The 24,713-nt window shown below is 37.3% G+C and overlaps 1 protein-coding gene across 9 annotated transcripts in view; it reads left to right on the forward strand.

The window, feature by feature from the left end:
* Positions 1-24,713, forward strand: part of UTRN (utrophin) — a 523,567-nt gene that overhangs the window by 113,655 nt on the left and 385,199 nt on the right. For 7 of the 9 annotated variants that reach the window (XM_030268143.4, XM_072927046.1, XM_072927038.1 and 4 more), the window contains 15 exons: positions 1,517-1,651; positions 2,161-2,310; positions 3,631-3,792; positions 4,128-4,256; positions 4,681-4,854; positions 5,463-5,618; positions 7,001-7,171; positions 8,750-8,929; positions 10,563-10,691; positions 10,837-11,007; positions 11,536-11,685; positions 12,785-12,922; positions 13,738-13,890; positions 20,202-20,393; positions 22,203-22,375. In XM_030268143.4, coding sequence (XP_030124003.4) covers positions 1,517-1,651; positions 2,161-2,310; positions 3,631-3,792; positions 4,128-4,256; positions 4,681-4,854; positions 5,463-5,618; positions 7,001-7,171; positions 8,750-8,929; positions 10,563-10,691; positions 10,837-11,007; positions 11,536-11,685; positions 12,785-12,922; positions 13,738-13,890; positions 20,202-20,393; positions 22,203-22,375 — 2,363 coding nt within the window. The remainder of the gene's footprint in view (positions 1-1,516; positions 1,652-2,160; positions 2,311-3,630; positions 3,793-4,127; positions 4,257-4,680; positions 4,855-5,462; positions 5,619-7,000; positions 7,172-8,749; positions 8,930-10,562; positions 10,692-10,836; positions 11,008-11,535; positions 11,686-12,784; positions 12,923-13,737; positions 13,891-20,201; positions 20,394-22,202; positions 22,376-24,713) is intronic. The other 2 variants (XM_072927042.1, XM_072927043.1) reach the window with 1 other exon arrangement.

Genomic DNA, 24,713 nt, shown 5'->3' on the forward strand with positions numbered 1-24,713 from the left:
CAAGTCTACCCTTAGTAAATTTGTGGATGACACCAAGTTGGGTGGGAGTATTGATCTGCTGGAGGGTATGTCCAGATTGAGTCTGGACAGGCTGATTTGGTGGGCTGAAGCCAAAGGTATGAGGTTCAACAAGACCAAGTACCAGGTGCTGCACTTGGGTCACAACAACCCCATGCAGTGCTACAGCCTTCCCATTCTAGCCTGAGGAAAGAGTGGCTGGAAGATGTCCAATGAAAAAAGGACCCAAGGATGCTGATACACACCCATGGAATGTGAGCCAGCAGCGTTCCCTGATGTCTCAGAATGCCATCTTGGCCATTGTTAGAAATAGTGTGGCCAGCAGGGCTGGGGAAGTGATTGTCCCTCTGTATGTACTTGGTGCTGGTGGGGCACACCTTGACTGCATTGTCCAGTTCTGCGCCTCTCACTAAAAGAAAGACATTGGGGTGCTGAGAAGGGCAGCAAAGCTGGTTGGAAGTTTTGGAGCACAAGTGCTATGAGGAGCTCCTGAGGGAGCTGGGAGTGTTTAGTGTGGAGAAAAGGAGGCTGAGGAGTGATCATATTGCTCACTACAACTGCTTGAAAAGAGAGTGTAGCCAGGTGGGGTTTGGCTTCTTCTCTGAGGCCAGTGAAAGGATGAGAGGAAATGGCTTCAAGCTGGTCCAGAGGAGATTTGTGTTGGGTGTTGGGAAGAATTTATTCACAGAAAGAATGATTAAACATTGGAATGGGCTGCCTAGAGAGGTGGTGAAGTCACTGTCCCTGAAGGTGTTTAAGGCAAGAGTGGATGTAGCATTTAGTTCTATGGTCTTGTTGACAAAGTGGTGTTTGGTCACAGATTGGACTGGATGATCTCTCAGATCTTTTCCAATTTAAGAGAGTCTGTGATTTTGTAAAATGAAGGCAGGTGGCACAAGAGGGAAGTGGAGAAGGACATTGAAGATATCTGAATACATTATCTTCAACATAAATGCATTTTACTCCTTTCCAAGATTACTTTATCTTGAAAGGATGTATTCGGAATCCATGAGACACCATCTAGCTTTTTTTTTTTATAATTATATTCAATACTTTTGCAAATAAATAAACTTGTCTCACAGACCTGTTACTGATCTGTCTTCCAAAACAGTAAAAAGGAATTGAACAAAAATTAAAGGTTGAAATACAGTAATAATTAAAACAAACAAGAGATTATGATCTGGGTTAGAGTGTGTGTGTCCTGTCTTTCAAAAAGGAGCCAATGCATTTTGTTACATTCTTACATAGTTTTATGAACCTTTATGTCAGTGATAGTTTTGACACAAGTTTAGAGACTGCTATGCTCATTTCTCTGTATCTTCCTGATAGAGCTGCATGTTGTTTTATCTAGAACATACTGTACTGTGACATGTTTCTTAATATTTTCTACTTGTCTTTTTTAGGTGATTTCTCAGACTCATATCTTTAAGTTGTTCATAGGGTATATAAACTATGCCTGGCATTCTAGGCTAATTTTTTTCTTTTCTGTTGCTCCTAGGAAGTGTGGTCCTGTTGGATTGAGCTGCTTCAGTATCTTGATTTAGAAACAGCTTGGCTAAACAATCTGGAAGAAAGAGTGCAAATGACAGGAAATCTGCCTGATAAATTGGATGCTGTCAATGATGCTCTTGAGGTATTATAATGATTATATCAGATGAGTAATTTTTCAGATAGCTCTGTTTAAAAAAAAATAGATTTCTACACTTTAGTAGCATACTGAAATGTGCTGAATATTCAGATTCTTCACATTAAATGAACATATTACTCCAAATTGAAAATGGGTATTTGTAAGATCCTCCACCAAAAGTGGCCTTTTACTGTAGGTGATAGTGCCATACTTGGTACTGCGATAAAACTGTATGCTCTCTCCTGACCTATGTAAATTGGTTAATTTCTTACAGGGCTATAGTAGTATGAAATTATGAGAGTAGGCAAAAAGTGTTGTGAAGTTTGATTATCTAAAGTAAAATCACCTCTGTGCCATAATGCCATGTGCCATTATGAATTAAGCCATAACTGATTTATGCTTTTAGAGCACTCTCAAGACAGTTGAAGTGTTAAACTTGTGTATACAACCAGATTTCCAGCTCTGAAAATACAGTAATATTCTGTGTCTTGACCTTTAAAACTTTTTCTAATTAGTCCCTGGAATCGGTCTTGCGTCACCCAGCTGATAATCGAACCCAGATTCGGGAACTCGGGCAGACGTTGATTGATGGAGGGATTCTTGATGACATCATCAGTGAAAAATTGGAAGCTTTCAATGCCCGCTATGAGGAATTGAGTCACTTGGTAAGAACTTGGGGTGAGGGGTGAAGCTCAAGTCTGAAATGATTCTTGTTAGCTGAATTTAAAGATACCAGACTGCAATACAGAAAAAGAATAAATAGCATCAGTGCTGTCAGCTGTTTTCAATTTGTAAAAATGTCCAAAGAGCAAAATGCTTTTCTATTTTTCATTACATGAGTGAAGTTTTTTTTGCAAGCTAGCACTGCAGGCATGCCCTGGTATTTTTTAGATAATTTTGACTAAAAGGTAATTCCTTGACAAAAAAGGTAATTAAGGAACAGCTCAATATTAACAATATTAACAGCTTAATATTGCTTTGCTACTGCCATAAATTCTGGTCATTTTCTCACAAACTAAAAAAATGAGGAGTGTAAGTGCCATTTTCATTCTTAGAAATAGCTAGGAAGAAGTCATGGTGAAGCAAAAAAACAGAAGGAAAACATTCTTATTACTCATCTATTAGGCTGCCCTCTTCCTCTTCTCCTACTTCAGTCTAGTCTTTTAGAGATTTAATAAGTAGATGAAGACTAGGTGTATTTCAGGTACCACAGGTTTGTAATTTGTGTTCTGTATCCTGGCAATACAGGCCCCTGCCAAATTGTAGGATGGGAGTTGCTTTCCGTCACTGATGAAAAAATGTAATTGTAGAGGGAGTTTCAGTTAATCCTCATTACAATGAGCAGCATGAATGCAGTGCCCTCAGCTGGGGGCTATGTGCTGGCATTGACTGCTGCAGCACTGGCGCCCTGGGTTTTTGACAGCTCTTCACGTCTATGTGTGTGTGCATCTGTGTGTGCACTGGTCTGTGCATGCATGTGCTGATAGTGGGGAATTTGTGTTCCTGTGCAGGTAGTGGCATTTCAGATGCTGTTAAAGGAAGTGACAATAAAGGGGAAAAACTGTGAACTTCTGTTTTGACAGTATAACTGAGTGAGTTTATTGTTTTGAAAGGAAATGTGAATATTAATATATCAAACAACATTGATCTGTGGTCTGTTGTGAAGTTCCTGTTTCCCATTGTATAGATAGTACTCTGTTAAAACCACACCAGTTTCAAAAACTTTCTTCCCGAGGTAGTAAGAGAGGTGTGTTTTTACTATCTCATATGTATCTGCAGCAGAACTCTCCTTCTGTTCCACTGCTTGTTGGTTATTGTTTTAGAAACCACGGCAAGCTTAAAAAATTGCTGCTTTCTGGGATTCTTTTTAGCCAGTTCTCCAAGTGTAGGATCCTTTTGGTCTCTCCTACCTTGTTTTGAGGAATTCTACTACAATTTATATTGAATTATTGCTGCATCTTGTCTTACCTTTCTGTCCTGCTCAGGCGGTGAGCCGACAGATCACCTTGGAACAACAGCTTCAGACCATGCGAGAAACCGACCACATGCTGCAGGTCTTGCAGGAAAGTTTAGGAGATCTGGATAGACAGCTGACATCTTACCTGACTGACAGGATAGATGCCTTTCAGATGCCCCAGGAGGCCCAGGTATTTCTGAATAGCCCTTCACTACAAAACTTTTGGAAATATTTGATGATAATGCTCAGTCTAGACTTAGTAATAAATTTCAGTCCTGTGCTGATGCACTAGGTGTTGTCTTTTCTAATCTGGAGAGTTTTATTTTTTTTTAAGAAGGTTGTATTGAATAACAGCAGGTTTCAATTTAGCAAGTTGTCACCAAGGGCAGAATATTTAAAATAAACCTGGTGGTGTTTAAGTTTTACAGGGTAGATTTACTTCTGCTGAGTGGTAAGAAAGTTTCCCTTCCTCTCTCTGCAAGCAATTTTATGATGCATTTTTTTCCTGCTTCTGTGATATGGCAGAAAATTCAAGCTGAGATTGCAGCTCATGAATCCACCTTAGAGGAGCTGAAGAAAAGTGCTCGCTCTTTCCCTCCTGCTTCTCCTGAATGCAGATCTCCCCGTGGTGGAACTCAGCTGGATGCTTTGCAGGTAAAGACATGAGAGTCACCCTTACACCCTGCTGTTTCAGCCTGTAAATTGTTTGTGCAGTCAGAGGAACCTAAGAAGAAAATAGTATATGCTTTTATGTGCTTACATAAGGAAACAAACAACCCTAGATGAATTGAAGAAGGAAGCTTAAATTTCACAAGTGTCATGGGATAAATGCTGAAAGTCAGCAAGTCTCTGTATTTGGGTAGAATGGGTGTTTTCAAAGTGTATGATACAGAGTGACATGGCTCTTGCTCCTCAGGTAGAGATTAGGAACAGGTGATGGCACCATTATGTGCCAAGCCAAAATTCTATATTTATTGATTTGTGGTGGCATGATGGGTTATAATGTCTTTAAAGGTTATTTTTTGAAGTGCAGGTACTAATTCAAAACAATCTTTAAATGTAATATTCATTAAAACAGAGAAAACTCCGTGAAGTATGTACAAAGTATCAGCTTTTCCAGAAACCAGCCAATTTTGAGCAGCGCATGTTAGATTGCAAGCGGGTGTTGGATGGTGTAAAAGCAGAACTTCATGTCTTGGATGTGAAGGATACTGACCCAGATGTAATCCAAACTCACTTGGAGAAGTGCATGGTATGTATGCAGTGTTCATGACTCGTGCTTGGGGGTGCTTCCTTTTTCTTGTAGTTCTTGTTGCTTAAACTCTCTTCTGAGGAAATTTTGCTTGAAATTATCTTCTACTAGAACTTTTAGCTGGAACTATTGCAGCTCATTGGAAAGTGCTAGCAGAACACTTGATAACTAAAAACTTCATATTCTTGTAGGACATAAAAGCAGTGGGCTGTCAGTCATCGATATGGTGGAACAGCTGAGCTTTTTATAAACTCCCTTCCCTGGTTCATCCTTATGTTCTGGAGAAGCATCAAAGTCATTATAATTTGAGCAAAACGAATACTAAAATGAAGTACAGATCACAATATTAGCCTTGGATTAAATGTTGTTAAATTATTCATCTTATTAATAAGATAATAAAAATAAGAAAATAAAAACTAGAATAAAATATTCTCAGGGTATTCATCAGAATAAAATATCATGAGGAGTTTGGAATTGTCTTGTCAGATATTGCTGCTAATTAATAAATTAGAATTTAAGTGCAATTTGAAGTTAAGGTCCTCAAAGGAAGCAGAGTCAGAAAACCTGCATTACAAATTGATCACCAATATACACATTTGTGATTTTAGAAACTCTATAAGACCCTCAGTGAGGTGAAATTGGAAGTTGAAACTGTCATCAAGACAGGAAGGCAAATTGTACAGAAACAACAGACGGATAATCCTAAAGGGATGGATGAACAACTGACAGCACTGAAATTTCTTTACAATGACTTGGGGGCACAGGTAAGAAAGATAAATAAATGTATGAATATTTGTCTGCATGTAATTTCTCTTCCTTGCTGTTAGATAGTGTTGTAAGTTTGATTCTAAATCTGATAGTATGTAGGCTAGGTGCTGCATCCAGGAGCAATAATTTGAAAGATTAGATATTACACATACCTCCCTGGAGGAGAGGTAGCCTTGAAGAAAGGTAGGTTCACAGAGTTTTGATTGCCCTGGCAAAGCTGACTTACCATACATTAAAGTCCTTTAAGATAATTTATGGTCAAATTGTCATGTGAGAAATGTAAGTCAGTCTGAGGTTTTTTGGGTGTCATGATGGTTTTGAATTGTAGTCCATCTAAATGGTTGCTCTCAGTGTGAAGTAGAAAATGCAGGCAAACCTCTATTTCCCATGAACTTCGTTAAATAGTGCATAATTTTCTTATTAGTGTTTAAAAATGGTTAAACCCTTACTGGGCAGGTAGGACTCTCTACCTGGGTGATAAAACAGAATCCCAAGTGGATTTATGTCTGTTCAGTGCTCCATGAATTAAGCTGGAGGTAAAGGGTCAGATTACAGTGTTGGAATATCTTGGAATGGGTCCTAGGAAATATTTTGCAATTGTGAATTTGAGAATATCCAGGAAGCTGTGGATTCTGGAAGGCATGTAGGCAAGAGATTAGGAAAAGGTAGACAGGCAGAGTTACTTGAAGTATAATGTTATGATTTTTCTTTCTGAGCAGAGAACAGAGCACATTTTTTTGAAATGTCAATTGATTCTGACTATGATGCTTGGAGTTCTTCTCAAATCTGTGTTAAAAACTGACCAGACTAATTGTGTAACTGGTGTGAATACAAATAATTTTACTGCAACAGACATCAAATTTAATGCTAATTTTACTGATATGTTTTTAAGGGCAGACTAAATTTTCAGTGACATTTTTCTTTACAGCTTTCTGCTAGCAGGCCTTACAAATTACTAGGAGTAATTGAATTTTACCTTTTCTGCTAGCAGGCCTTACAAATTACTAGGAGGAATTGAATTTTACCTGTGTGAGTGACTAGATTCTGCAGTCCTTTGAGTTTCAGCTAAAGGATCAAAATAAAGTGATAAACATCAGTTTGGTGATTTTTAGCTATAAATAAATTGGTAAGGAGATTTCTTTATCTCCTTTAGGAGTATCTCAATTTAAAATTATTTTTATATATTCTCTGTTGTATAGTAAGATACAGATGCTTATGAACTATCCTTTTAGGGTCCTTACTTAAAGCAAGACAAATTTAAGGTGCAAGGATTTTATATATTTAGGTGGATATTTTAGCTGGCTAGTACTTTTGCATTTGCTATCTTTTGAAATCTAATTTTGTTTTCTTTCTTTCCTCCTAATTTTTTTTTTGGTAGGTGACAGAAGGAAAACAAGACCTCGAAAGAGCAACCCAGCTGGCACGCAAAATGAGGAAGGAGTCTGCCTCTCTGTCAGAGTGGCTGGCTACCACTGAAGCTGACCTTGTGCAGAAGTCCACTTCAGAGAGCTTGCTTTCTGATCTAGATTCAGAAATTGCCTGGGCCAAAGTAAGCATGCTTACTAAATATTGGTAGAAAAAAAATTCTGATATTATGGCAATACTACGTACAAATGGCTGTAAATTTAAATCCCTGTAACTTGTTCCTAAATCTCCCACATTCTGAAATTTCAGTAGAGTCAGTAGTTCATGTTCACTACCTTACTGAATCTGATCTGTTTCATCTCAGGCATTTGGCATCAACCTTAAATGCCAGTGAAATATTTAAGATATTACTACATATTTTGTACTAATAGGTATTTAAGAGTTATTGTATCTCTTACACATTTCACTAGTATAATAATCTAAAAATTATAAGCAAATGTAATTGTGGACTGGATTAAATATTTTACTAGTAGAACAAACTGAAAGTGCATTGAATGAAAAGTGCATTCAATGAAAAATTGATTTTGTAACTTTTCATTGAAACAGCTTTGTCTTCAAAATTGTGACTTTGCAAAATAAGAGGCTACTATAATTCCTTTTTTTTCACACTTACAAATTGAACTTTTAATTGAAACTGGCTAATGTGTTAGTTTCTTCAGAGTAATTATATTTTCTCACACTGTAGAAATTTGGATATTACTAGGAGTTAGCAATAAGTGTCAGTTGATACAGTTCAGCAGTAATGGAATTTCCAGTTTTTGTTTTCTGTCACTTTTGACTTCTGGAATGGGTCTGTCCACAGTCTTAAATTTTGAAAGCTCAGCAAACTGCAAACTCATCTAATGTAACCTGTTCTCAGGCATTTCAATCAGGATTAGCAATTATTAGTGCTAGGGTTTTGCTGTGGCAGTATCCCCAAGATTCATCTCCAAACAAAGATTTGAATCCTTATTGGAAGTATGTCATACATTTGTAAGCCATGTAAATAATGACTCTTACGCTGCACCACCAGGGGGACAAGTCCTATATGTTGCATACAAAGTTGTCCTTTCTGTTTTCAAGTTTTCTAGAGGCAATTTAAAAATGTAGTAACTTGAGAATTTGTTTCTGTTTCTATGATAATAAGCCATGGTAAAATAATAAGTTACTTCACAGATAGTATGTTCATATAGATAATATAACAATAGGGAGTCTGTATTATGTAGGCACTGAAATGAACATCTGCAGTAATGAGTTGTGATGGTTATCAAAAAAATATTTAGCATTGGCCTACCATGTTTCTCATGGTTGCCAGCTGTAAAAGTACTTTAATTGGAAAAGATACAGAGGAATCCCAAGTGTCTTTTGAAATTTGTGTTTTGTGCTCTACAATACAGAAAAAAGGATTTTAAAAATGGACCTGCAATGTAGTGTGATGCATTTGCTTTACCTAAATAATAAAAAGAAATGGTGAAGATGATCTAAGACAACAAACCAAAAGAGTGCCTAAATTGTTCAGGACACTTACGTGCATTGTGCTCTCACTCTCTTAAAAAATGAGATCACCGTCTACAGAGTGACTGTAAACAGAAGGCAATTACACTTGGTGTAATTCTTTTAACAAGTGAAGATCATCTACCATGTATTTGTTTCCTGTGGAGGTAAAAATCTGCCTCCCCTGTGTTTGGGAGCAGTACAGTTTTAATGGCTGAACTTGTTTCAGAATGTGCTGAGAGAGCTGGAGAGGAGGAAGGCTGATCTGAAGAGCATCACAGAAAGTTGCACTGCACTCCAGTCTCTGGTGGAAGGGAGTGAGACTGTCCTGGAGGAGAAGCTGTGCGTCCTTAATGCTGGCTGGAGCAGAGTTCGAACCTGGACTGAGGACTGGTGTGACACCTTGTTGGTAAGTTGCATGCATGAGAAATATTCAGGGTAGCTCTCCTTCCACCTCTTTGGAGTGGTTGGTGTTTTCACTTGACTCACTTTACTGTGAAGTGAAGCTTCCATGATGCCTCATGGACTTAAAAGAATGTGGAATGGATATTTGTTTATGCTGTAGATGGAGAGGTAAGTAATGAGGAAGATGGAAAACTGGGCTGCTACATGTGCTGCTCTTTATTCAGCCTGAATATTCAGTCTCTGTGCCAGCTCCAATGTGAACAGTGGGTTTGGACTGATGGATTTCCTTGAGACCTGGATGATGGCCATTTAATGGACAATGAATAACTTCTTAATGGTGTTCAGCAAAGCACGTGTGACTCTGTTAGCTTATGGCTCTTTTGGACACACCATAACTGCAAGTGTTCGTGTATGGCAACAGCATCTATTTGGATGATTAAATGAAAGCCCAAGTATATTAATACACCTAAAGCTGCTAGTTAAGCGAAATGGACATGAAGCAGTCTACAACTGATACTAGTATCACTGATGCTTCTATATGAGTAAGATTTTTTGGTGTTGTTTAGCTAGTTATGACAATCAACCCATATCAGGGACTTTGGAAGGTGGAAGTTGTGGGAATTTTAGTGTATGCATTGATGGTGAGGCCTGTGCCTCCTGTCCAGTGCCTGTTGCTGGTGATAGTGTTGATTTTGTAATCCAATTCCATGTTAGGAGTTGTCAAGTAGTTTACCTTTACGTATAAATGCTGTAAGGATGATCCATAACTAAATACTTCTAGATTATGTTCATATCTGGTGACAAGTATTGTCTATGCTCTCTATATCAACATCAAGAAACTTATAGCTCCATGTAGCAAAAGAAGAATTTAACCTTACAAAGCACAATCATAGGCCTTCTCTCTTTTCTCTCCTCCCTTTGTTTTGTTATTCTAAAAGAGGAAATCTTGTCTAGCTTTTTGTTTTGGTGAAAGGTTTAAACAGATTGCTACTTCTCTGAATTTGACGCACAAAATAAAATTACATCTGTCTGGAGTACCTAATGTTCCAATTTCTGACTGCATGTGAAAGCAGGCCTAAATAACATGTCTACAATTTTGTTACTTCCCTTAAGAGGAAGGAATATTTTAATGTAAGCAGTAAAATATCAGAACTTGATTGCTATAATTTGTAAGTTTGGCATAATCCCTTTCCAATTAAAAAAACCCCAAGAACCACACATGGTGCATACTGTTGTACCTGCTAGTACTGATAGAAAAAATTGTGGAGTTTTTGGTTCACTGAGATATTTTGAACTGTTTGTAGTGTTGAAATACATTGTCTATCTTTAAGTGTACAAACTACCGCAGCTACTTCTATTTCCCTTTCTGTGAATTAGAAATTATATTATCAAAGTGTCTAGAATGAAAATTGAATTTTTGTAAATACTATTGAAGATGAAAGGCATGATCTAATTTTCAGTGTTTCGGTCCAAAGTGTGTCCATGACACTATTTTATCGATCTGCTTTTTACTCATAGGATTTTGGCAGGGTTGATTTATTTGATGTTTTTTTGAGTTTGTGGGGTTTTTGTTGTTGTTGGGAATTTTTTTGTGGGATTTTTAGAAGTTTCTCCTACATTTTTTCATCTTTTTCCAGAATCATCAGGGACAGCTGGAAATTTTTGATGAAAATGTTGCCCACATAAGTACTTGGTTGTATCAGGCTGAAGCCTTACTGGATGAAATTGAGAAGAAGTCAGCTAGCCAAAAGGAGGAAACTGTGAAGGTAGGAAATGTTGTGTCATCTGTCAAAATATTACCGGTCAACTCATGGATTCTAAATGATGTAAAATTTGCTTCAATTTGCTTATTTTTAGATGTCTCTCTCCTTGCCTAGGAGATGACCATTTTCATTTTCTTTCACTTCTTAGCGTTTAACATCTGAACTTGATGATGTCAGTCTCCGAGTGGATAATGTCCGTGACCAGGCTGTCATCTTAATGAATGGTCGGGGCGTGTCGTGCCAGGAACTTGTTGAACCCAAACTGGCAGAACTCAACCGAAATTTTGAGAAGGTCTCTCAGCATATCAAAAGTGCCAAGGTGAGGATGAACGAGTCCCAGAACTTGCATGGGAGGTCTGTGCCAAGAAGATGGCAACTGGCTGTAGTGGAGGTCATTGTTTGTTAGAACAGCACTTTGTTGCTTTTGAGTTCTCTTTTAAGTGTAGGTATTTATATGTGAAAAACAGACTAGTTTTTAGACCAGCTGCCTTTTTTCCCTGAATAGCAGGTGATGACTTGTGTTTCATGGGAAAATTTACAAACAACTGTTCAGAAAATTGTATATATTGCAGTACATATTTTGAGCTACAAAACAATACCATAAGCTAATGTGACGAGATTTTTCATTTATTTTGAGGACAAAATACTCAGATTGAAGTTTGAACATAGAAAGTTGGTAATAACTACTGAGTGTGTTCAAGTTATCTCTCAGATCATATAACTCTTGGAAGTTTTGATTTATACTGATATCTAATGGTCATCTACTGATATACCTGTTCATGGGGGATTGAATGGGACAGTTCAGACTAAATGTTCAGCTTGACCAAGGTTTTATTTTGCTTTGCAGATGCTTGTTGGACAAGAACGACTTCCTGTTATGTCAGAGTCCCGTGAAGCTAGAGTGGCTTTTCTAGACCTGGACAAATTTGAGAGCGACATACAGAATATGTTAAAAGTTGTGGAAAAACATCTGGAGTTGAGTGGGGAAGATGAGAAGGTTTGTGAGTGATGGAACAAATAAAAAAATTAAATAACTTCCTATTTTGTCCCCATGTTGCATTGCTCCAGACTTTGAGGGGGAATTCTGATGAAATGTCTCAAGGGTAGAAAAGGAAGGAAACTATTAAGTTGTTGGATACCCTGCACAATTTTCCAATACTTTTCCCATAGCTATTGCCTCTTGGCTGCTGGCCTGAGTGTAACTAATCATACTTGAGTTCGTATTTTCATCACAATTTTATAGAATACAAGTAGTGAACTGTGATTTTTGTTCATCTATCTTCTACTCAAGTAGCTCTTTGTAAGAAATCCCTCCTGTATTTGAATGATGTTTGAATGAGGTTCAAATTTAAACTGGTATGATAAAATGAATCACAGTGCATAGGTGGGGTCAGAGGATGCTTGAGGTAAGGTGCAAGTAAGAGTCTTGTAATGTTGCTCTATCTTGAAATTCCAAATAAAAGCTTTGAACAAAATTTATCTTCTAGGTTCTTAACTAGACTCTGCTATTCACCCATATAAACCAAATAGTTTTGTTAGCATCTTGTCCACTATGGCCTTGTTGCCTACAAAGTCAGGTAAATTTCTGTCAGGTCACTCTATCTGCCTTCATTTTAAGCAGCTCAAATGCTATAAAATAAGCTGGAAAGCTGGATATAAGTCTGGAAAATGCCATGTATATTACAGAACACAAATTTTAAACTATTTCTATAGAAAAGCCCATTGCAATGGAATATAGCCTTCCTTTTATACTGTTTTTACATTTATTGAATTTTTATTTTTGTGCTGTTCTACTCTGAGCTTGCTTATTATTGTCAAGGAATGTCTAGAATAGAAATGGAGCTAAAGTCATAATACCCTATTGATGTGAATGCATACTTCTGGCTCATTAAACTTCTTTCAGTACGTCTCTCTATAAAGTTTATGGAAAGCTGGATTTTATGATTTTATAGTTGTTGAGGAGAATCTCTGCTTAAATTTGTTTGGCTCTCATTTGGATTATAAGACAAAAGCTTGGTTAAATTGCTGTTAATATCTGAGCAGCTAATGTTTCTAAAATTAATTTCTGTAGATAATAGAGATTTGTGTAATTTTAGCTGGATCAACAAAGAGCTCAGATTGAAGAAGTTTTACAGAGAGGAGGACAGATGCTCCAGCAGCCTATGGAGGACCATAGGAGAGAGAAGATCCGCCTACAGTTGTTGCTTCTGCAGAAAAAGTACAACAGTTTGCAGGTACGCTTATGGTAGTTACTACAGCTCATTTATCAATTTTCCCTTTGATATCCCGCTTACAACCATAGTTTATAACTTAAGACTCTTTTAACATATGGGATTCTCTGGGGAAGAGTTAAGTGTATGTGCACACAATCTGAGTCTCTGAATCTTTGCAATTCCAAAATATTAATTTTCCCATTTCTGGGTTTTGGGGGAGTGGTTTTGATTATCAAAGTCCTTTTCACAACATCACAGAGGGCCACCCTATGTATTGACCCAGACAGGTGGGTACATAGAGTTGGGCATTTGCTTCATCTGTTTTTGCTGGCCCTTGAACAGAGGTTTATCTCCACCACCAGGCTGTGTGAAGAGTGACTACGTATACACATGTACACAAACATACCAACCTCTCAGCATAAGCCCTTTGTGTGACTGAGCCTGCTCCCAAATTCCTCTTCCTTTCTATCGAGGGTATTAGCAGTAATTGCAGACTGCCGCATGTTGTGGTGCTTGCATACAAATGCTGTGTTAAAAATGGCTTTGTCTAGAACAAAGATGCTCCTTTTAGCTCACCTGTTTGAATCATGCTAGAGTAGGCAAGCTGAGGTGTAGTTCAAAGAGGCAGGGAAAGACTGTCAGGCGGGCTTTCGTTACATGTCTATGCAGATAAAGAAAATATAGCTATTACAAAAATAAATTAATAGTATTGCATATTTTGGAATTTGCTCCTTCAAATGAATCCCTCAAGTATTGTTGTTTTTCAAATAAATAAGACCTATTCTGTTCACTACTTCCCTTTTTACACCATATTTTCCTAATACAATGGATTGTAGGAGTGCAGGTCATTTCAAAGGAGGCAGGTGGTGGAACTCTCTCCAGTGTTTTCCCAGTATAAGAAGGAACATGATAGTCTAATGAAGTGGCTGAATGAGGCTGAGGACCGCCTGTCAGGGCTGCAAGGTGTGGAGGATGAACAAAAACTACAGGTAAATGAGGCTTCTGTTTCTTAGAGCAAAGAGTTAATGGTGTGTATGAACTTTGGAGATTCATGCACTAGAGTTTAATCTAGTCTAGTGATCTTATTTGGATGCCTCTGTGGAAAGAAGTGTTTCAAAATGACAGCATTCATTTTTTTGTTAGGAAGTTATCAACATGTGCAATTTTGGGATGTCTGCATGGTCAGCATAGGTCCAAAAGATCTCATCCTTCAGACCCAAATCTTAGACTGTTATCTGGGCAGTGGGCCTGATTCAGGAAAGTTTGTCTTGCCAGTCTTGATCCATGAGGATTACACTTAACCCTTTTTAAAAACTCTTAACTCAAACAGCCAGATTTAATATCTGTTTGGTGCAGGTATGATTAAATCCTTGTTTGAGGCTTAAATTCAGTGCCTCTACATCCTGTGGTCAGGGTATTGTAACTACTCTGCTGTCTTTTCCTGCCTCAAGTGCTTAGAGAGCGATAACTGCCCTCATGTAATGGATATTACTGTACACAATGAATATTAATAAAACAGACAAAGGCTGAGGTATTTCTGATAATGTGTGTTGGGTCTTGACAAACAATTTTGCAACTGATATGATGCCAGGGTCTGAAAAAACTGACTGCCCAAAAAGTTGTATGTTTTAATTGTTGAGGATACAGATATTTTTTTATTACTTTTGTTGTGGCTTTGTGGATATTTTTTGGTGGTGTTTTTAAAATCTTTTATTTCTCCCCTCCATCTTTAAAAATACTTATTTTTGTGGAAATTACATTAATATTTTAGGCAATAACAGTGAAGAACCTTGTGAAACAGTAAGTTATGTCTTGAACAAGCTTGAGGGATAGGTCATCTGTCAAGGAATTTTCAATTTCTGCATACAAGAGTTCGTAATTAACATCTATAAATCTTTTTGACTGCTCGGTAACTTTTTAACCCAGTACCAATAAACCTGGAAGCAGGGTAACATGCTCTTGATCCCTGTGAGACTCTCACTGCAAAATCATGATGTGGTGCTCTTTGCTCACAGCTAGTGCTGTGTGGCTTCAGCTGCAGGTCATAGATGTCTGCTGTCCTTTGTCACACAGGCCAGTCAATATCAACTTTGAGATCTGCTGCTCTTTAGAAAGAGTGTTTCACATTATAAGGCTCACATGAAGAACAGGGCAGCAAAGAGGGCCCAGGGCCTGTAGAACAGTCTGACATCTGACTGCTCTGTTGGGTCTCTGCTGGTGACATAAGCCTGGGGACCTGACTGATGCCATGGATTTTTTTTTTAAGGGAATGGGGATCCACGTGTATTTAATGTAAAACAACATTATTCAGTTTTTCTGTTTGACGATCAGATGCCTTGAATCAATCAATTACTGGACAGAAATGGAAAAATGGTGCACCTGCATGGCTCTTTGCTAATGGGGGCAGTCCAGTCATGCCTCAGATGGGTCCTCCTTGTCACCATTCATCTTGCTGCAGTTTTACCGATCTTCTCTAAGGAAGATACTTTGTTTCCTGTAAAGGCCATTTATTAAAGGGATATACTACAGCTAATCCCTGCTACTGCTAGCTCAATTCCTGGATAAGTGAATCTGGTTGCTGAATGCAGAATGTCATGTCAATATGGATTACCGTAGCAATTACAATAGACTGTTGATGGAGAAACATTATCCTTCCTCAGGTCAGCTAGATCATCAGAAAAAGACCACAGAAGTTTTCATTACTGGTGTGAAACTTGGAAATTCAAACTGCTGCTTTTACTTCCTGTGCCTGTGTATTTCTGATATTTGAGTGCTAAGGCAGCTTGTTTCAAGTGGCCTTATTTTACTTTTATGGCTTGTTCTTTCACTGGCTCTACTAATCAATCTTGAACACTGAAAATGGTGTGAGACCATAACGTTGCTAAAGGGAGAAATGGTCTTCCCAAATATCATCATTTTAGATAATAACTGTTGCTTCAAGAATTTTCTTGAAGCCACCAGACTTGAAAATTGCAGTGCTTGCTGCTCATCGCAGCCTAGGACTGAGAAGCGCTAAATGAATTCTTGACCCGCTGGTGTGCAGGTGGCTTAAGCACTCACCTTGATGTAAGGAAGCTGTAGTGAGAGAAAGACAAACTGCTGTTTGATGTGAGCAAAATAGGGAGGGAAAGGAAGATTTCAGCTGCTGAGCTGGGGAGTAGACTTCAATTGAGCTTTTATGAAATACATTATTTATGCTTTTGTAAGCAAGTGTGGAGGAGAGGACTTATTTATGGTGCTTGAAGGTCATATCTATATATTGATTTGCTGGAAGTAGCTGGATCTTAAATATTCCTCATCATTTATGCTTCTAGCGATTATGGAGTTAAAATATCTTTGAAATATTGGTAATCCTTCTGCATTGTAGGTACTTTTGAGTAAGCCTTGTTTTGCCACAGATCCATTAGCAAGAAAAACCTGCACTGGAAGTCTGCATCGCCTAGAGGTCCTTCTTTTCTAACAGTGCTTTAGTATTTATTTAAATTGGACTATCCTGCCATTGTTCAAAATGAGGGAAAGAAAAGAATTAAACCTAAAATTGCAGAGGTAATTCATTGCCTAAATTCCTGAGAGATTTTTTCAGGTTTTAGGAAATTGTTTTGAAGTGAAAATCGTAATTTTTCAGATGGTGAATATTGGTAATTTTGCAATTGCTGTGAATATGCAGTTGAAGGCACAGTGCATTTTTTCCTATAAACCGAAGCAGACATTGTCTTGAAGGCTCTTGAAGTATTATTTGTCATAAAGAAAATGTATTACTTTTCCTAGTATGCTTTTTAAAGGAAAGGTTCTGGATTACTTAAATATGAATAATTGTTTGCTGACTGTATTAATTAAATGGATATGAGCTTTTTTTTTTAGAAAACTGTCTCTGAAATATCTTGAGTTTTAAAAACTGGCTTATATAGTTAAACATCCAAGGAGGTAAATGATTTAATTTTATGTTAATATCTAGGGCAATAGTTTCCAAAATCCACTTGGAAGCAAGTCAGAAAATCTTATTGAGTCAAATCATTGGTAAATTTTGTTCAAAATATATTTAAGTGTAAAAGGGGAGAGTGGAAAAAAAATCTGAAACTGAATTCTGAACTGTAAATTAAACTGAATGCTGAGTATATAAATAAATTTTTATTTAACCTCCAAATTAAAAGCATTTTTAGCTGTTCTTAATGAGTGACCTTATTTATAAAATGTTCAGTAATAACCAAGTCTTCTCTTTTTTCCCCCAATCCTTTGTTTTTGATAGTATTTAAAGAGAGAGCAAATTTATTAGGCATGCTCTAACACTGAAATTAAAATAGACAAGGACTATTGAGTCATCCCATCAGATTTCCTCTTAAATACCTTAGATTGACTTTTTGTTTGTGTGTGCTTAAGAAAAATTGTGGGAGGACTGAAGCACTGCTCTTGTAAAGACAGAGAGGTCTTTTAACCTGGAGAAGAGAGGGCTCAGGGGAGATTCTTATAGCAGCCTCCCAGTACCTACAGGAAGGCTGGAGGGGACTTTTACCAAGGCATGGAGGAATAAAACAAGGGACAGTGGATTTAATCTGTAAGAGAGTAGGTTTAGATTAGACATTAGGAAGGAATTATTCACTGTGAGGGTGGTGAGGCACTGGAACAGGCTTCCCAGAGAAGCTGTGAATTCCCTATCCCTGGAAGTGTTCTAGTATGGGTTTGATGAGACTTTGTGCAACATGATGTAGTGGAAGCTTGCCATGGCAGGGGTCTTGGAATGAGATGATCTTTAAGGTCCCTTTCCAACATAAACCATTTGGATTCTGTGAAAAGGTTGCTTACATAAGTTTTCTTTTTTTTTTTTTTTTTTTTTTCCTTAATTAACTAGAGCCAAGCAACCAAAACCAACTTCTGTGATATTTAGGTATTTATCAGGTAACTGTGAGAGAGCTACATAAAACTCCACTTCTATTTTTAGCATATTATGCTGCATTTTAGAAGCTTCCAGTCTGCAATGCAAAGTAGAAAACAGCTGAACAATTAAAACTCTGCTGTACTGAAGCACTAATGTGTCTATAGCACTTACATATGTTCACCGTTAAGAATGAGGGTTGTGAGAGGAGGAAGCATCATCTCAGTGATGGGAGGCAGCTGGAGGAGATTAGTAAGGAGGTATAGTCTGGAGCAGCAGCATCAGAGGGAATTCACTGCTTAGCAGAAGAGAGTAATCTGGCCCAGAATGGTGTTACTGGGAAAGCAGAAGCTTTCAGAATATGTCAATGTTCGAGTACAGAACAAGTTTGCTGTGTGTCAACACGTGATGTTTTAAATCTTGTGCAAGTTTTTTTTTAATGAGAGACAAAGCAGTGTGTGGGAAGTGGAAACATAGTAAAGCCCAGTAACCTATTCACGCAGGTAAAGTCTTGATTCTGAAGTCTTGTTGCCTGTGTGAGAATGGGACTTCTGGAATGACTGGGAGTTAGAGAAAACACCTTGTGAAGATGTTGCAGATGGCTCTGTTGTAGAAGGCATCCTGCTGTTTCTTCTTACTGTGACATGTTTCATGTTATTAGGGAAAACATACTTTGAGTTGCACAGACTGATTTCTTAGGAACTGGGACCCTCTCCTTCCACAGGAAATTGTACCACTGTCTAAGCCTTGGGCTTTTGCTCTGAATTGCATTGATGGAAGCTGATAAAATATATTGCAGAGCCTCAAGAAAATGCGTTTGGGGAGCATCAGGGACAAAGAGGGTTTGTAGTTAAAGCATATGGAGTAAGCCTTGTTTTTAACTGTGGTGCTTGCTTGCTGTACTGAATCAAAAGCAGTACTGAATAGTTTGTGATGCTTTTCTGTAATTCTTATTTTCAGTAGATTTATACTGCTATGCTTATGGATGCTATGCGTCCTGTTTCTTCGGTGTGCAATGAATGACTGAGAGAAAATTGTATTTAGTGGTAAAAATTTTGTGGAAGAAAAGCTATGTCCCCAGTTTCAGAACAGGATGACTGTCTGCTTTACAAAACAAACAAACAAAAAAACCCCAACAAACTAATACAAAACAAAGAAGATCCTTAGGAACATGAGATCCTTAGTGCATGTGAAGTCTTGAATTGTAATTATGTGAACATATCTTTTCTGCTGCAGTCCTTGCTTCATTTGCACTACATGTGCTGGTAATGTTAGGTTCCCATTAATTTGAGTGACATATTTGAAATTCTCAGGAACATGTGAAGGAGAAAGATACAGACAGGTGTTTGCAAGCCACTTGGTTAGTGGGTCTTTAATATTTTACTGGTTGTCAGCTGTGCTAGAGATTTTCATGTGTGCACCCAGCTCAGACAAATTGCAAAGTAAAATTCACTGGCTGAAATTGCAATGAACATACATTTATTCTTCACTCTTTAGAGTGTTCTTAGCTGTTAGCAAATCTCACAGTCCTGTGTCTCTATCTTGCTTGATTCGCTTACCAAGTACAACGTGGCGATTTAAAGTTGTTTGAGTTCTTCAATATTTGGAAGTGGGCTTTCTTTTATTTGGTAATTTGAAAGAACTAGGCTGTTTTCAGAGATGGTAACGGAATCCTGTTTGACAAGAAACATCTGCTAAAAATGTTTTCTGTCAGTCTGCTTCACCTGCCTCTGCTAATTTTTTGCCAGACATGGCAGAGGGATAGCTTCCTGTAGCAATCTTCCCAATGTTTCAGATCCAGCCACTATTTGTGAGCCAAGAAAAAGCTGCATTAAATTACTGTTCTTACTCTCTTATCTACCAACTTGGCTAGATTGCCTAGCCTCGCAGCCAGAGAAGCAAACAATTGGCAAGCTCTGGAGAAGTTACTGTCTTATTGCTGCAAAATATTGGAGTACTGGTGGAGCACTAATTTATTTTTTTTAAATCGTTAGAAAATGTGGGTGAGGATGGGGATGCTTATTGAAAAGAATGTAGATGGGGAATAAGTGTGTTTCAGTGAATTGGTGTCTTGGTGATGAAGGAAACAGAGTGGCTTGTAACACCAGATAGAGGCTGAGTGAAGAAGTGTTATTTCTGGAAATGGTAAGGATCAAGTTAGGAGACAGAGTGGTACCCTTCCCATTGTTTGGAATTTTAATCAAGAAATCAAGTTTTAATCAGTTCTATCAACTGTTTTCAAACTTTTAAAATAAATAAACTGTCCTGTGCAGGACTTGTAGCTATCTGAAATAATGTAATCTTGCTAGAAAAGCCTTTGTTTTCTCTTCTAATGTACAAAAGTAATTGTGTGTATAGTTTATTGATTTAGGATTTTTTTCATAAAATTGATTGTTGTTTGAAATATAAAATGAATTTTCATGTTTTTAGGCAATCCCTGTCCAGCAGAGGTTAAAAGGCCAATTTGCTACAGGAGTTAGGACCTTGCCTTTCTCAGCTGAGTACTTGGTTGAAATCAACAAAGTTTTGCTGGCCATGGCTGATGTTGAACTGCTGCTGAATGCACCAGAGCTGAATACTGGCATCTATGAGGATTTTTCAGCTCAGGAAGATGCACTGAAGGTACTGCCTAAATATTATATTCTGAGTGGAGAAGGGAAGCAGCAGAAGAAAGGTCACCACATTTACAGCTCTGTTACTACAGTTATGATTTTGCTTGGTATATACAGGATCAATATGCACTGAAAACTAAAAAATTACAGTTCTCTTGGCTAATTTTTTTCTATGCATAATCTGGATACAACATGTAACAGCATGAAAACTGGGTGGGAGGTTGAGGGAGAAAGATTTAATTTGTTGTAGACACCTGTATTTTTCTCATCATACTCTACATAACACTTAGAGAAATGCTAAAGCAAATCTCCTTACATTCCTGCTTGATAGCCTTAATACAGCTGCTGTTCTTAGGTCATGTGAAAACAATTGCTCAAATAGGAACAGGATAAAGGGTGATTCTTGACTTTTTATGAAGCTGTGTGTGAGGCCACAAGATGATGGTACCTGTTCTGATGAACAAAACAGCAATATTTTCTCAGTTTTAAGTTCCCCTTCCTATTGTCAGCCAGTGGATTTACCTGTGTGATTAGTAGTGAGGAAATAGTTGAGGACCTCACCTATTTCAAAAGGAGATGAAGAAATTATGCTTGAAAATACTGAATCCTGCTGTCAAATATGAGCTGAGTATGGAGAAGTCTGAGCCCTGGTTAATTCTTAGCATACAAAAGAGTGTGAAACAGATTCCCTCAGAAACCATCCATTGGAGCTGGGAATTACACATTGCATGGTGCAGTGTAGATGTACCTCTCTGGATTGGGAATCACAGTGGGGTCCATGTGTCATATCTGAGGTGTAGTTGGGCTCTGCATCTCACCGAGAGCTAGATTAGCTGTTTCTGCAGCTGTTATGTAGGTCCTTTAAAAGCTTTTCAGAATTCCAGTCCATTTTTCTGATATGCTTTTCTTTCTGCTATGTACATGCTTCCATTTCTCATGTTTTGGGTTTTTTGTATATTTTATAAAAGCAGAAATGGGAATGGTGCCAGGTTTTGGCAAAGGAGGCAGCCTTTGTTTTGTTGATGAAATTCTTATCCCTGCTTACTCTGCTTCTGTGGTGCCTTGAGTGCAGTTAGGAGTGGTTATGTTAATGCAGGTTTAAAATACTTAATTTTAGTGCAGGTGTCTCATCTAATTTTGAAGTTTTGCTATAGTCTAAGGATGTTTTCAGAAAAAGCAAATAGCAGAGCATAGAATTTTTAGAAGCATTACTGTTTTAAATTCAAAAAGATAAGTAAATTCCACTGTCTGCATGGACTGTTTGTCTTCCGAATACCAAGGCAGTCTTACGACAGTATCTGGTTTAAAGGAATTTTCACATCATTGTTCAGTGGTATTTGAAATTGATTACTTTAACTTTGTCATTTAAATCTAAAGCCTTTATGCAGCCTTATGCTTTTGGAGTTCTCTGCATGTGGGAGTTTACATGAAGCATGATGAAGTTGCATGTTGTGGTCCATTTTGTACATGAGGAAAGAGTATGTATAGTGACACGGGCATATTTGTTTAATAGTGAAGATTCTGTTGTTTTGAGAAGTATGATGTGTCCTTTACCTTAGGAACAAATTAGATATATATGAATTATTACATTCTTTTCATAAATCCTGAAAAGGATACATGTTTAAAGGGTAAGATGAACTGTTCAGTTCAGTTGCTAAAAGTGATTTAAACTGTAAGCTGCTGATACTGGTGGTCATGGTCTTACTGTAGATGCTAATTTTTGGAAAAGAAATTTGAAAATATTTAATTTTGATATTTTTCTTTTATTTCCTGCTAGTGTTCACTTTACTAATGGCTTCTGCCATTACTGTACTTGCAGAACATAAAAGATATTTTGGATAAACTTGGGGATCAAATTGCAGTAATACATGAAAAGCAGCCTGATGTTATATTGGAAGCATCTGGACCTGAGGCAATACAAATAGGAGATGCGCTAACACAGCTGAATGCAGAATGGGACAGAATTAATAGAATGTACAATGATCGAAAGTGGTAAGTCAAGCATGATTGGTCTCTGTGGTCATGTGGTAAATACTTTATGTACATGTTTATATAAGTGTTTTTCAAATGTACTTTAATGATGAAGATGAGTTTGGGTGTTATCAGCTTTTATTTGTTGGTATTACAAAGTAATTTCCAGAATTATTAAATGTTGAAATTCTTAACATGGAAATTGATGTTTGGCTGCTTTTATGAAGCTCATTGTTTCTAGTTTATGAAATAGAAGGTTTTGTTTAAAGAACATAAAATTTTGGTTTTGTAAAGGCATTACAAAGCAAAGTTCTGGAAGAATAATGTTGAGTAGGATATCTTTTAATGAAGAATTCAAGGCTGAGTTTTTGTTTTTTGAAGGAAGGATGCAGTTCGAAAGAATGGGGGTCTTTAAAATGCAGCACCTATAACAATTGTCAATAATATTTGTTGTAAGTACTTGAAGGTGAGAGACGACCTGATTAGAAAATTTTGTTGTTAGGAAACCAAGAGAGTATTAAAATAAATGCTTAAGAAATAGGCATTTCTAATTTTCCTGCCACAAATAGGTGCAATTTCACTTGGGCAGAAAGTTTAATTTCTCTCCAGAGACATTAAACTTTTTACGTTATCTGAATCAGTTTTAAATCTCTAAAATCAACTCAATACCACTTAGTGATTCTTGGGAAAGTGTATTAGAGGAGTATTTTAATTTGGAATTTGTAAAAGTGTCCAAGTACATGTTCAGAAAGTTACCACTAAGCTGAAGGTGCTTACACTGCAATCAGCAGTGCATACTGAGATTGCTGCTGTGCAAGAAAACCCTTAATAATTGAAATTTATTCTATGAAATTAAAAATGAAATGCAAAGGCTTATACTGTCGTTCATTTGTTTTATGGTATTTCCTTTTTAATGATGATGTAAGGTAATGGATGATGCAGAAGTTTTGTAGAGCATAAGGTATGCCTAACCATGTTTACTTGCTTTGAAGTACCAGAAATCCGATTTCAAAACCATTTGGTAGTGTATTTTGAGGAGATGTTTTGAGGAAGAGTGTTTGAGATGTTTCCAACTCTTTCTCAGAGCACTGATAAATGTGTAGGGATATAAAAATCAGTTAGTGGTATCATCTAAATAGAGACTTCCAGAAGCTCTAGGCCCCTGGATGAGTGAAGGATCAGGATTTCTAATAACTCAGCAGGCAATGTTGTTTCACTGTGGGTTCTTAAATTAGAAAACAGTGATGCCAGCTATGTAGAACTTTGTGCTCTTGCTTGAGTGCACGTGGTCACCTGCTGAATTTGGAGACAACTGCTCCCAAATCTGGTGCCCGTCCATATTTATATGCCTATAGCTATTTTATTGTCCTCATATATACTGTATACACTAAGCTTTAGTTATGCCTCTTTTTCCACTTGTAACTTACTTGAAAAGCTTTAAGTAATGGTAAAGTTTTCTGAGTACAGTCGAATTTACTACTCAGATTTGCTTTGATTAATTAGCCAGGGCTAACCAGAAACCTAGTCGTCTTATTGAAAAAGGTAAGTGAAGTTCAAAGAGTAAGTTCAATATTTATGAAGAAGTGGCAAAATGCAACAGATTGCCTCTTCAGTCACTTTGCTGATACAAATTAATCTTGACCTTCATAAAGTTTGTAAAGCTCTCCATATTAATGAGAATAACAATGGGCTTCATTTTTATACAGAAAGGTGCTACTGGACTGCTAATTTAGATAAATGATATGTAGCTTCTTGAATATATAAAATGCTGCAATTTTAGTAGAAGCATGCTCTTTGATAACTGAAGACATTATTAATTGCAATATTAAAATGGCATTAGTGTTTTTAAACCCTTTCTATTACAAAGAAGAATTCTTAGTCAAGTTTAATCTTGCTTTTCCCAGTGTTGCACTAAGTATAAGCTGGATGACTATCTCCTTAATCATCTTTGGCTTTTTTCTATTTCTGGAGTGGGTGGAAATTTTGACAAAATTAGAAGAAGCAGCATCTGAAGCCTCCGGCAAAAGATTGATTTAGTTTTCAGAAGTAGTAAAGGTTTTGTGATTGAATGCCAACTAAGTAGTTAAACCTTTGGTAAATGTGTTGATGAAGCCAAGCACAAGTTTAATTAATCTTTACTTAGCAAAGCTTCTAAGTAGTCAACTAAATCCAGCTGACTACATTTGCATTTGAACATGTGTAGAGTAAAATGTGTGTATTTTGTATGTATATATAGACTTAATGCTTTGAATTGTTTGTAACTGTGCTGGTTTGCCAGGTCTGCGGCTTTTGCTCCCAGTGCTAAAAATGTTGATGGCTTGGGAATGAGATGTGGCTTGGAAACAGTGGATTCCTGCAG

The sequence above is a fragment of the Taeniopygia guttata genome, chromosome 3, assembly GCF_048771995.1.
Source record: "Taeniopygia guttata chromosome 3, bTaeGut7.mat, whole genome shotgun sequence".
Taxonomy (NCBI): Eukaryota; Metazoa; Chordata; class Aves; order Passeriformes; family Estrildidae; genus Taeniopygia; species Taeniopygia guttata.